The 12,446-nt window shown below is 35.2% G+C and overlaps 1 protein-coding gene across 18 annotated transcripts in view; it reads right to left on the bottom strand.

Moving 5' to 3' along the window:
- Positions 1-12,446, bottom strand: part of R3HDM1 (R3H domain containing 1) — a 196,520-nt gene that overhangs the window by 36,946 nt on the left and 147,128 nt on the right. For all 18 annotated transcript variants that reach the window (XM_035702251.2, XM_025430361.3, XM_035702252.2 and 15 more), the window contains 2 exons: positions 11,003-11,157; positions 7,166-7,317 (listed from right to left, as the gene is read on the bottom strand). In XM_035702251.2, the coding sequence (XP_035558144.1) occupies positions 7,166-7,317; positions 11,003-11,157 (307 nt within the window). The remainder of the gene's footprint in view (positions 1-7,165; positions 7,318-11,002; positions 11,158-12,446) is intronic.

The following is a 12,446-nucleotide window of genomic DNA, read 5'->3' as shown; positions in this document are numbered from 1 at the left end:
ACGTAACAACACAATTTAATCTAAACATAGAGTTGCCTCAGTGGTAACTGAAAAGCTGAGCTGAAAGTAAAAATAATAATTCAAATTCTATTTTTCTGCATAAGGAGCTTCTGCAAAAAAAAAGAAAAAAGAGGTTGCTAAGCAACTCAAGCTAAGTAAGACATTTCTCAAAACAAAATCTCACTTACTGTTCTTACAGAAATCTTATCTCCCTGTAATCTGGTAATGGAATGAAGCTCATCACAGTCCACTTAGTAAAAACATAAAGAATGTTTAGAGGGGGACCCTGTAAGCCCAGAGTTTAACATACACTTTCCATCTAAAACTGGGTATACTTGTTGGTATAGGCTAATTTATACAATTTTATCTTCAAACATTGGGTCCAGGATGAAGTTTGCAAAAAAACAGTGACAGACACAATACCTTTCTGGCAAATGTATAAAATATTACTGGGTTATGGCTACACACAGCTCAAGTCTATGGATAAAGATGAGAAGGGCTGGTTAAGTGTGTGAATGGGTCTTAACTCTTGTTGCCTGAAGAATCACCTAGAGGGCTTCAAAAAAATTATGCCAGTGAAATGAGAATGTGGAGAACTAGGGGTTATTACCAGTACTCTGAAGAGCCCTATAGGTGATTCTAACATGCTGGTAAGATTAGGAATAATGATTCCTAATATGTTAATAAGGTAGGGTACTAGAAATCAGAGTTGAAGAATTTAGGCTTTCAGGTTAAATTCTATGGTTAACTTTTTCCATGTTTCATAGTCTATATGTAAAATAAAAACAAAAGCACAATCTTATCCTTTTCAGGAGGACACTCTGAGGACAAGCTTCTAGAAATGTAAAATATTTATAGACAAGAAAAAATTTTGGAAGAAAGGTTTTTTACCTGCATTTGTAAGGTTACTATAATAAAAACACCACTTTAGATGTAATGAATCTGAAGGTGAAGAAATGTTGACCAGGTAGGTAGGGCTCAAATGGTAATACGGTTATATACCATTTGGTTAGCAAAATGCTTAGTCTCTATACACATTTTGTTCTTTAATACTCTCATATTATCCCTTCCTTGTATGCATTTTGTATGATTTCTATTTGTTTTCTTATGTATACATTTAACTTCCCATAAAAAATTGTAGCTCCCTAGGGTAGCCTGGGTGGTTTGGCTGGTTTGGTGTCTGCCTTCAACTCAGGTCATGATCTCAGGGTCCTGGGATTGAGCCCCATACAGGTTTCTCCACGCAGTGGCTAGTCTGCTTCTCCCTGTCCTTCTGTGATTTCTCTGGTTTTCACTCTCTCTCAAATAAATAAATAAAATCTTAAAAAAACCTGTAGCTCCATAAGGACAAGGACTATTGTCCTATTCTTCTTCCATATCTAAATATATTTAAATATAAAATTCTTGCTTGATTGAGTCTCTGGCATTAGAGAGGAAAGCAAACTTTTTAGTGTTCTGAAAAACAAAGGCCATAAATCTATGGCAAATTTTATACTCGAACATCATACTTTACTAAGATTTAGTAGGCTTTATCAGTAGAAATGATTAAAACTCAATTAACAGTATGAACTCTATATTGCTACTGCATTCTGTATGCCTTTATGGTGCCTAACACAGTACTATGTATAAAATTCAGTTGGTTCTTGTTATTTCTGACTTCTAAAAGTCATATGAACACTGAATTAACAAATACTGAGCCATTGTCCACACAGGAAATACAGGGTTAATATACTGAGAGCCCGGGATCCCTGGGTGGCGCAGCGGTTTAGCGCCTGCCTTTGACCCAGGGCGCGATCCTGGAGACCCGGGATCGAATCCCACGTCGGGCTCCCGGTGCATGGAGCCTGCTTCTCTCTCTGCCTGTGTCTCTGCCTCTCTCTCTCTGTGTCTATCATGAATAAATAAATAAAAAAATCTTAAAAAAAAAAAAAAAAAAAAAAAAAAAAAAAAATATACTGAGAGCCCCGGTCACAACATCCTCATCAACTGATCAACACATAACCTTGTTTTTATGTGTGTTTCTGTTTATTTTATTTAATATAGATTTCTTACAATAATTTTATCCAGTATTTCTTTATAATGAAACATTACTTGAGAAGGTTTTAGTATTTTCCTGATCCAGAGCACTTTGCCCATAAATCTCTTTGGTTTTTGGCCTCAGAATAATGCTGTGACTATGCTTTTTTATTGGTTGTCATCCCACAAAACCACAAATTTATCTGCCTTTCCATCTTTTTCATAGCTTAATCACAGACTTTAGATGTTACTTTAGCATTTTCTGGAGCGGTCTCACCTACAGATTGAATTTCTTTTTCCTTTTTCTGGATATGCCACATTGTTGATTCCTTAACGTTGAGCTGATGGCTAACAACAATATAGTTCATGCCAGAACATACATATTTATTCCATAAGACACATCACACAGACTTCAGTACTATGCTTGGGGCCATTGAGCATCAAAACCACCAAATAATAGCACAAAAAAGCCAAAACTATGGCACTAAATAGACTGAAAAATGTATTTACGATATGAAAACCGAAGTAAGGAGGAAGACTGTCAACCTGTTCAACCTCGGTGAGAATGTATTCACTGGGTGACTCAAATTTTTCATTGCCCTGTGCCTGTCCGCAAATAACTGAAAAAGCCTGCAAATACTATTTTGGGATCACAAATAAATTATAATAGGCCAAATTTGCAAATACGAATCCACAATGATGATCAACTGTACATATTTCTCTTTATGTGAGTTATTCTGAAGAGATAATGTAATACCTTTTTTCATTTCTCAGCTTAATGTTTGGTAAAAATGCAGGATTCAAATTCAGTGAGGTAAGTAGAGATTATTTTTTAAAAATCTACAAAATGGAGTGTCTTTTAAGAAGTCTTGGCTTGGCATACCAGAAAAGAACAAATATGTTCTGTTCACACAGAAAACACAAATAATTCAGAAAAGAAATGAACATTTTACCATATTTAGTTTACTTGAGAATAACACCCAAAAATATTTTCTGCTTCAAGGACAGACTCAGTAGAGCCTCCAGAATCTAACTCAAAGCCTTTTTAAAAACTTAGTTCTGGTAACTTCACTGCAGATTTGAAGCACTTACACTAATAACTGACAAAGAAAGAAAGTAAATGAAAATATCTCCAACATTCTTCAAAATTCTGTGGGGGCACAATGTAATTACCAATGCTCAGGATTATGGCTCTGAATCAGCAGTAAAAAGTTTTATTTTCAGTGTCCTCTACTCAAGAACACAGGCAAGTATAAGTTTTAGAATAATTTTCATATACAAACTCCAACACATGGAATTTCGCACACCAATCCTTTGAGGTATTCTTATTTTATGAATGAGAAAACCAAAGTGCAGAAAGACTAAGTAACTTGCCTAAAGTCACATAGGCTTGAAGTCAGGCTTTGTTTGATTCCAAAGCTCATCTTTCTAACCATATCATGCCCCCCATCAATTAACATCTAAAGGTACAAGATTCAGTTAACTAAAAAAGTAGCTAACTTAGATCACCTCATAACCTGATATCAAATCAGTTAGATTCCATGATGAAGAGCCTCAAGGAATATGGCATGCATTTGTACAATCCTCAGAAAATGGCAGAAGTTACAAGCACAGTGTCATAAAATAAAACAAACAAACGAAGCTACAGGAAAAAAAACTATAGATTGTAATACTAAATTTGAAAGATTAAATCTCTCATATTTCAAACATGATATGATTGTATATTTAAAAAATGCAAGATATAGACATTTCATATTTAAATTTATTTATAAATTCCATTTTGTGTCTGTGCTAATCACTCTTAATTGTGTCTCCATACCCATTATCTATGTTAGCATATGATTAGATGCAAGGAGGAAAGTGAGGAGGGATACAAACCAGGATGGAAACATGGGTTACCCAGCATGCGTATATATGGGGAATAATCTCATTCAAAGGGTCAAGGGAGAGAAAGTAGTTAGAACAAAAGAAAACTGCCTGTATGACATGATTTATGTAAAATTATGTTCATGAAGAAATAAGGAACAAACATACACAGAATGAGAATGTCTTAGACTAAATTTTACTAATCTGACATTAAAGAAAAAATGTAAGATAATATCTATTTCATTAGACTCTAACACCTAATTTCAATATATGCGTATTTTTTTATGTGTATATGTTTGGTCAGGATGTGAGAATACATATACTAGCATGTGAACACTGGTTACCTGGACGGGAGGGCAGAGCGGGGCGTGATGAATAGCTTTGTTTTTACACATTTTTGTAATGATTGTTTAACTTGTGTCAACAAGTATATTTTGTAATACAAAAAATGAAGAATTTAAAAAGTATATAGAGGCTACAGAAACAAAATAATAATATTAAAGCCAATAATTCTACATAAACGAGAATGAGTAACATGTATGTACCCATACATATGTGTAAGTTGGCCTTTACCATTAAAGAAGTGTGTTCATTCAGTATGCATTTACCAACCTTCTACCCTAGGCCCTGCTCTAGGTGCTGGAATATTCAGATAAACCTCTGCTCAGTGTGTAAACATAGTGCAATAAGTAAGATAAAATACAATTTATACAAACTAGTAAATCTAGATTTATGAAGGAATAGTCTCTATACTATTAGCCCTTGGACAGTAGTGATCTGATTAATAAATGCCATAAGTTGATCTTTAAGTTGGAAATCTGAAATATTATAACAATTTGCTTTATTATTGCCCAGAATCAGAAACAAAATTTTCTGTAAAGAATGCTGCTATATTTTGAAAAAGAACATTAGTCACCCAAAGGTATCCTCAATTAATTCCATAGGACTTGTATTCCTACCTAATAACTAGCATAAAAGGTATCAGAATACAAGTGGGACAGGATACACATCCTTGCTTTACCTGCAACCCATTCCATTTCTCACTTCAGTAATTCGTAGTTGGAAGAGATCAATGCTAGTTTGTTACACAGTAACCAACCACTATTGTCAAGTAACAGCTGGAGTATTTCAAATCTCCCTGACTCATTCAGGTCATAGCCCTAACCTGTGAATAATTCCCATAACTTTTCCTTGAGATTCAAGTTGGAGGGTAATCTCACTTCCCTTTTAATTCCTGGGCTTCGAAGTTATTCCTTCAGCCAAGGGTAGCTCTTCAAATTTTTATTTTCTTGCAGAAGCAGGCCCAAGAACTAAAAGTTGGTATGGTTCTTTCCAAGGTGTAGTTATTAGCACTTACTTGACAACTTGCTTTTATTTATTTTACATTTTTTAACATTTAAATTCAATTTGTCAACATATAACACCCAGTGGTCATATCCCATCGAGTGCCCTCCTCAGTGCCCGTCACCCAGTTATCCTAAGCTCCCACCCAACCTCCCCCTTCTGCAACCCTTTGTTTCTCAGAGTTAGGAGTCTCATGGTTTGTCTTGCTCTCTAATTTTTCCCACTCAGTTCCCCTCCTTTCCCTTATAATCCCTTTCACTATTTCTTATATTCCACTTGACAGCTTTTAGATCCTGCTATCATACTTAACATTGAATGTAGGGGACAGTACAGAGCTATGGCTCTCACCTCTACACCCACTTCCAAGGTCAGCTCTCTTAAGAGTCAAGGAGACAAGATCGCTTCTGCTTCAAGGTACCCATAAATATAACAAACATGGGAAAATTTAAAGTCTAAGCCATTGTATATCGGTCCTTTTAGGCTTGACCTTCCTTTAAGAAAGCCCCTCTATCCAGCATCTAAGCCTATACAAGTTAACCGATAAAAATAGGTGTCTTTTGATTTTGAATGAGTCATTGTATTAATACCAACTTCTCTTAGCTTCTGCTCTATACTGGAATGATTTCTTTGGTAATTTTCCCTCAGATAAAAAGTTCGCTTTGGTTCAAAAAGCAGATAATCCAGTCATTTTCACACCATCCATTTCATCTGTTTTAGCACAGAATTTTGCTATTAACAGCTCTGAACCTGACCTGGTGTTACAGGCCCCAAATTTACATAAATTAGAAAAAGAGGCTCAGATTGGGAGCATCTCCCCCTTATTTAGAGATTTTAAATTTACACAACCAATGGAAAATTTAACACAGTATACATTTCTATTGTCACTGTGTAGCTGCTCCACCTCTGAAGAGTTGGGGCTCATTAGAATATAAAGTTTCAAAGTTGCCTATGATTCACAACCAACTTGCTGTTTAAAAAGCCTGGGCCTCTTTAATCAGTGACAGACACAGAGCCAGAAAGGCAAGGAAATAAGTGAGTCCTGTGTGCGTGTGTGACGACAAATAAAATGAGAACCAAGATGGAGGAAATATGTGAGTTCCTGTGTGTGTGTGCACATGTCTATTTGCTAACAAAGTAAGAGCCAAGTTTCCACTCTCCCAAGTATATTCAATGAAGCAAGTCTGTCAATCCCTTTCTCACCCCTAAATACCATCATCTGTAACCATAACCAGTGCCAACCTCTTATCAGCAATTAAAACATAGGTCCTCCTTCCTAAAAAGAGCAGTGCAGTCCCTCTGGCAACCTTACAAGGATATCATGAGAATAAATGAAAGGCTGTAATACTTTGAATTGAGTAACTTTAGTCCATTATTCAGAAAGGAAGATTATTATTTGTATCACATTTGGCTTATCAGAAGAGCTTCTGCTTTTCCAAGCAAAGGTAGTTAAAGAAGCAGATTCGTGACTTGCTTTTATTTTACATAGAACTACTATCATTTGCTTCTCCTATATACCTCCTTCCTCTTACTGATAATAAACGAGCTCCCTAGAGCCTAAAAAATTTTAGCAAGAAATTTTGTTTCTGAGGTCATATACAAGAAATACATTTTCCCTCAACTCCTATAAGAATCTTAAATACTAAATGCTCCAACTCCAAGGCCCATGGCCAACTATCACCCCTTCTGGCTAAGAGGAGAATGGCCTACCCTTAGGCACATGAGAGAAGATGTGACTTCTTTAGGTTACATATGAAATGTCTGACTTACACTGATTGTGTTAGAAAAACTATGAGAAAAGGAGACTCTATCCTATTTTTTCTATTCTATTTTAGATAATAATTTCAGGCCATGCCCCTTAATCAATGTTAAAATTAGCAACAGACCATAATCCTGATAAACAATGAGAAGCTATAGGATTAGGTTTCTTAGTTGTACTCACCTTAAATTATTTTGTTGGCCAGGTGGAATGACACTATAGTAAACTGGCATTCCGGTTGTTGGCATAGATCCTTGATTAGACTGATTAGGGAACATAACAGGCTGTTGATAAGTCTGATGGGCAATTCCTTGAGAACTCTGAGGCAGTGAAACCTAAAATTTGAAAGATTATTTAAAGTGAAAAAGGTTCTTCAAAACCGTGCAAATGATAATGTCTCTAACCTCTATCAACTTTTCCAGTATCAACATTTAGGAATAAGCTGAACTGCCAATAATCATGATACGTCAGCCACAGTACTACCATTTATTTCTGTTCTTTTCAGCCAGCTACTGTTTTTTGGCTGGCATTTATCAGTTGAACAATAGGCTTGATGCATTACATCATAAAAATAAAATATGACTTACATCCTTAAGTAAAAGTTTTAAGAAAGAAACAGTTTCCAAATAAGGATGATCATCTGATGTGGAAAGAGTAATATAATATACTTTGCCTCACACAGAGTGAAGTAAAACTCAGGTGGAGTGGTGAGATACACTGGACCAGAAAAGTATGAGTTCTGGAGCTTAAGATATCTAGAGGTGGTATTGGCTCTACCCTTTTGCTATCTATGTGACCTTAGGCAAATGACTAATCTAGTGGGAGACCCAACAGCTCCTTATGTGAAAAATGAGATCCTACTTCCATCTCATGGGAGGCATTATCTCCACTGTAATCTCTACTTGCAGGATCTACAACAGTAGACCTCTCAATTCTGTTTTCTATGAAACCACATGAACATAATGGTTTTTTTCAGGTCTCTGGCTTCTTAAGTTTCTTAAATAGAAACCACAGACATGAAGGGCTCTTCTGATATTGTAATGGGTCCTTAACTTATAAATGTGCCACTGTATTACAGGTGGATTATACTGATTTGGGTAAATAGGGCCAAGATAAAAGCTTCTGAAGGTTAGGATGATGATGATGATGATGATGATGATGATGATGATGTTAGCAATAGTAGTACAATAATAACAGTAGTAACAGCGATCTTAATGCAATTTAATATTATTGAGTAGTTATTTATTACGATGCATCAGGTTCTGTTCTAATCATATGTATGTTATAGTATTAAGACTTCCTAATAACCTTAAGAAGGTACTCTTATCACCCGTGTTTTATTTTTATTTTTATTTTTAAAGATTTTATTTATTTATTCATGAGAGACACACACAGCGAGAGAGGCAGAGACACAGGCAGAGGGAGAAGCAGGCTCCATGCAGGGAGCCCCATGCGGGACTCGATCCTGGGACTCCAGGATCACGCCCTGGGCCGAAGGTGGTGCTCAACCTCTGAGTCACCCAGGGATCCCCACCCCTGTTTTATAAATGGGGAAATTGAGGTTAAGTAACTTGCCCAAGGTTGTATAGCCAGTAAGCAAGTAAGTTCATATTTGAACCTATGCCTTCTGGTTCCAGAGCTTCAGCTCTTTTAACCATTTCATGATTCTCTCTACTTGGCCTCCATGACTTACAAGGTGATTAACTTCTAATAAGTCTTGCCTATATAACATGTTTTTGAAATGCAAACTAGTCTTTTCAAAATGCACAGCAATCTCTTAATTACTTTCAATTGGCTCAATTATTGCAAAGAGAAAGTTACTGGTTTGATTTATCCAACTCTGTAAAACATATTTCAGTCTTTCTGTCTACCAAAGGAATGTAACATTCTAAGAGTATTATTTCTGATTGTATCTAAGTTAATATATATGCAAAGCAGATCCAGGGAAAATGACACAGTTTAATCTAGATGATTTAAGATATAGAACAAATCAAGAAAAAAAAGATATAGAACAAATCTTTAGCGGTAAAGAAAAACTGAAGGAGCAAGAGAGAGGGAACAGTATTTGAGACATATGGCCACCAATACACTCTACTGAGGACAGATGATTTTTCTGACTATTTTAGTCAGCATTTTATCCCCCACCCAACCTCTTTATCAGAGATAATAGGAATTGTAAAGCAGGCTTTAATTGCTCTACAGAGTCATCCTTCTCATAGTTTTCTACTCAGTATGAAGATTATATAAAATACCTTGAGAAATGATTTATAACTTATAAAAAAGTATGCTATACAAATTACTGTCTTAGCTCTGACACATTTCCAGTATCTAGCTTAAAAAAAAACAAAGCTACACTAACAATCTAATTTATTTAAAAACTGTATTACTGGGCAGCCCGGGTGACTCAGCGGTTTAGCGCCGCCTTCAGCCCAGGGCGTGATCCTAGAGACCCGGGATGGAGTCCCACGTCGGGCTCCCTGCATGTAGCCTGCTTCTCCCGCTGCCTGTGTCTCTGCCTCTCTGTGTTTCTCATGAATGAATAAATAAATAAAATCTTAAAACAAACAAACAAACAAACAAACAAACTGTATTACTTGCACTAGACTGTGAGCCCCTAGAGGTAAAAGGAAGATCTTTTTTTCCATAGTGCCTGGATATCTAACAGATGCTCAATGTACTGGGTTAGGTAGCACAACCAAGGTCCTTGATAAAGGAGGGTTCCTGCCTGGTACTGGATCTTGCCTAATATCAAGCTACAGAAAAGTGGGGAATGGGCAGTCTCATGTGCCTGGGCTCAAGCACAGAGGATAAGGAATAAGAAGCATGGGAGATGGGAGAGAAAACAAAGATGCAAAATCTAGATATATGATTGATTTTTTTCCCCTTAGTTACTAATTATTATCAAGAAACTAGAAAGCTAGACATACTCTTAGTCCTCACCGTCCTTGACAATTCCATAGTTTTTTTTTTTTTTTTTTTTTTGACAATTACATAGTTTACATTTAACTTCAATTTAAATTTCTGGAATTACATGGATTATGCTACCATCTTTACTCATATCCTTCCCCACCCCCAGGATTTCTTCTTAATCAATTTATGCCCATAATTTTAAGAGCTAATTAAAGGTTTTTATCTTTCCAGAGAACTTCTGTACCTAATACAGAAGTTCAAGTCCTACTCTGTTCATGGCTTTGTATCATGATCCCTCTAGTTATGGGTCTATACACTATCATCAACTTGTTTACATGTACATTTATATTTCTAACTACATTGTCTTTACCTTGTTGAGATGAATGAAAATGGTCTTTTGAGTTCTTAATATTAGGCTCAGCTATGGAAAACCATAAAGATAATAAAACAAACTAACTTGCAAGTTATTCTAGGAAGATGAAGGAAGAGTAAAACAAATTTGTGAAAATGTGCCGTATAATACTAAATATATTTGACTTATTTATGAAACAATAGGTAACTACTTTAGAACTATTAATTAAAATCCATAACATTTTTAATACATGATATGCCATTCTTTTTTGGGGACTGAGGTGGGGAAAACGATCAGTTCCAGCATGGAAAACTTAACATTCTTCTCTATTTTGTAAACACTGATTTATAGTCCACACACTACCTCATTCTCCTAAATACCTACCTCTCCCTATTTTCCCTTATTCCACTCTTTTCTCAAGAGACTTTCTAAGAAGCTAAAGAATGGAATAAGATACTTGCTTATTATATATTTATGTCATCTGAAAGAGAGACAGTGCTCAACAAAATTTACTTGCCACTATCAGTGTGGTTCAAATTATAGTTCACATTTTTTTTTTATAAAAATTAAAGACGTGAATGAATAAAGTAATACGATAAGGGTAAAACAAAGCTGCTATAACTAATACAACTCTTAAGACTATAAAATTATGTATCCCAAAGCATTTTCCCTATATTAAGAAGAGAGGAGATAAACTATAGATATACATTTCATTTATTCAAAATCACCTTCACCCAAAGATGGCAATAGTGACATACCTGGTATGATGGCACTGAAGGATATGGGATGACTACTCCTTGGATCTGATTTCCAATGCTGTTGGGTTGGCCACCAACTAGGCTCTGACTCTGGGGTTGCTGAACTCCAACTAGTCCTTGGTAGTTTTGCTGGTGGTTGGGTATAACTTGATAACCTGTAATGGCACAATGAGTTAAATTCTGCTTTGAATTTATTTTGTTTTCATCTAATAGAATGTTTTTGTGTTTTAAGCAAATACTTTTGTATTTTGAAATGACAAAATTGTTAAAATACCAAATCTAAAAAAACCCACTATTATCAAAGTTAACATTTAAAGGATTTACTGTGTGGGTAACTCTCAGCTATATTTTTCTCCATTTAAAATATATTCAGATAAAATTTATGTAGAGATTTCCTTTATAGTTGAGGAAATTTATATGGTCACAGACAACTACTATTCAGTGTATATTACAAACTATTATGACAACTAGCTTCTGAGAACCAGTACTGGCTACAAAATTTCTGGTCCTGGTGCAAGAGGAAAATGCAGGGCTGCTTATTAAAAATTACTGAGAATTTTGAGTTGGTGATAACAGAACATTAAACCAAACACAGTGCCCTATGTTACATTAGAGGCTGCATGCTCAGGAAGCTAGCCATTCTGAAGACCAAAAGTAGGAAAGAGGAGAAACGCTTTTATAGAACAGTTGTCACATTAAGATAGCAATCCTTTTATCAGGACTGTGTCAAGGGCACAAAGAAAATGGACTATTTAGTAAATTTTTAGATTATTTCTCCTTATTGTATTCTTAAGGTCACTTGACAGAGAAACAGATCCTGAAAGAGATTAAGTAATTTGCCTGAAGTCACAAATCAGACATCTAAGGGACAACTCTTCTCTAAACTAAAGGCACTATTAGTAACTAAAGTAGTAAATTAAGAGTATAAATTTACTTTTATCAAGTGAATTAATCAGTTATTAAATAAGAATCCACAATGATAAGCTTTGAGTTAGTGAATAAAAATTGTATTAAAAAAAAAAAAGAATAATTTTATTTTGTTTCTTTACCCCAAGAGGATTCCTTTAGGTAGACCAATTATCTCAAAACTTACGTAAAGTATTAGAAGCTACCAGAAAAAAAAAAAAAAAATTTTTTTTTTTTTTAAAGAAACTAGATAAATACAACTAACCATCCAGCTTCAGGGTATTTAAAAAGTTTCTACAAAGATGAACCAAACTATAGTATTGCTTAACAAACTTCCACAACTAAACATCAGTGAAATGACTTCTATGGTAACACCAAAACAGTATTTTACTATCCTATAAATATCAGTTTTCATTTTTATTGTTATTAATCCCTAAAGCATCAGAAATGGCAAAGATTCCATCTGAGGTATTTGACTATAGACAACAGCATCACTGTAGTTGCCTAGAAGTCTCAATGATTCTGCTCAATGACTAAA

Source organism: Canis lupus, chromosome 19 (assembly GCF_003254725.2).
Source record: "Canis lupus dingo isolate Sandy chromosome 19, ASM325472v2, whole genome shotgun sequence".
NCBI classification, from domain to species: Eukaryota; Metazoa; Chordata; class Mammalia; order Carnivora; family Canidae; genus Canis; species Canis lupus.
This window is presented reverse-complemented; position numbering and strand designations above follow the sequence as displayed.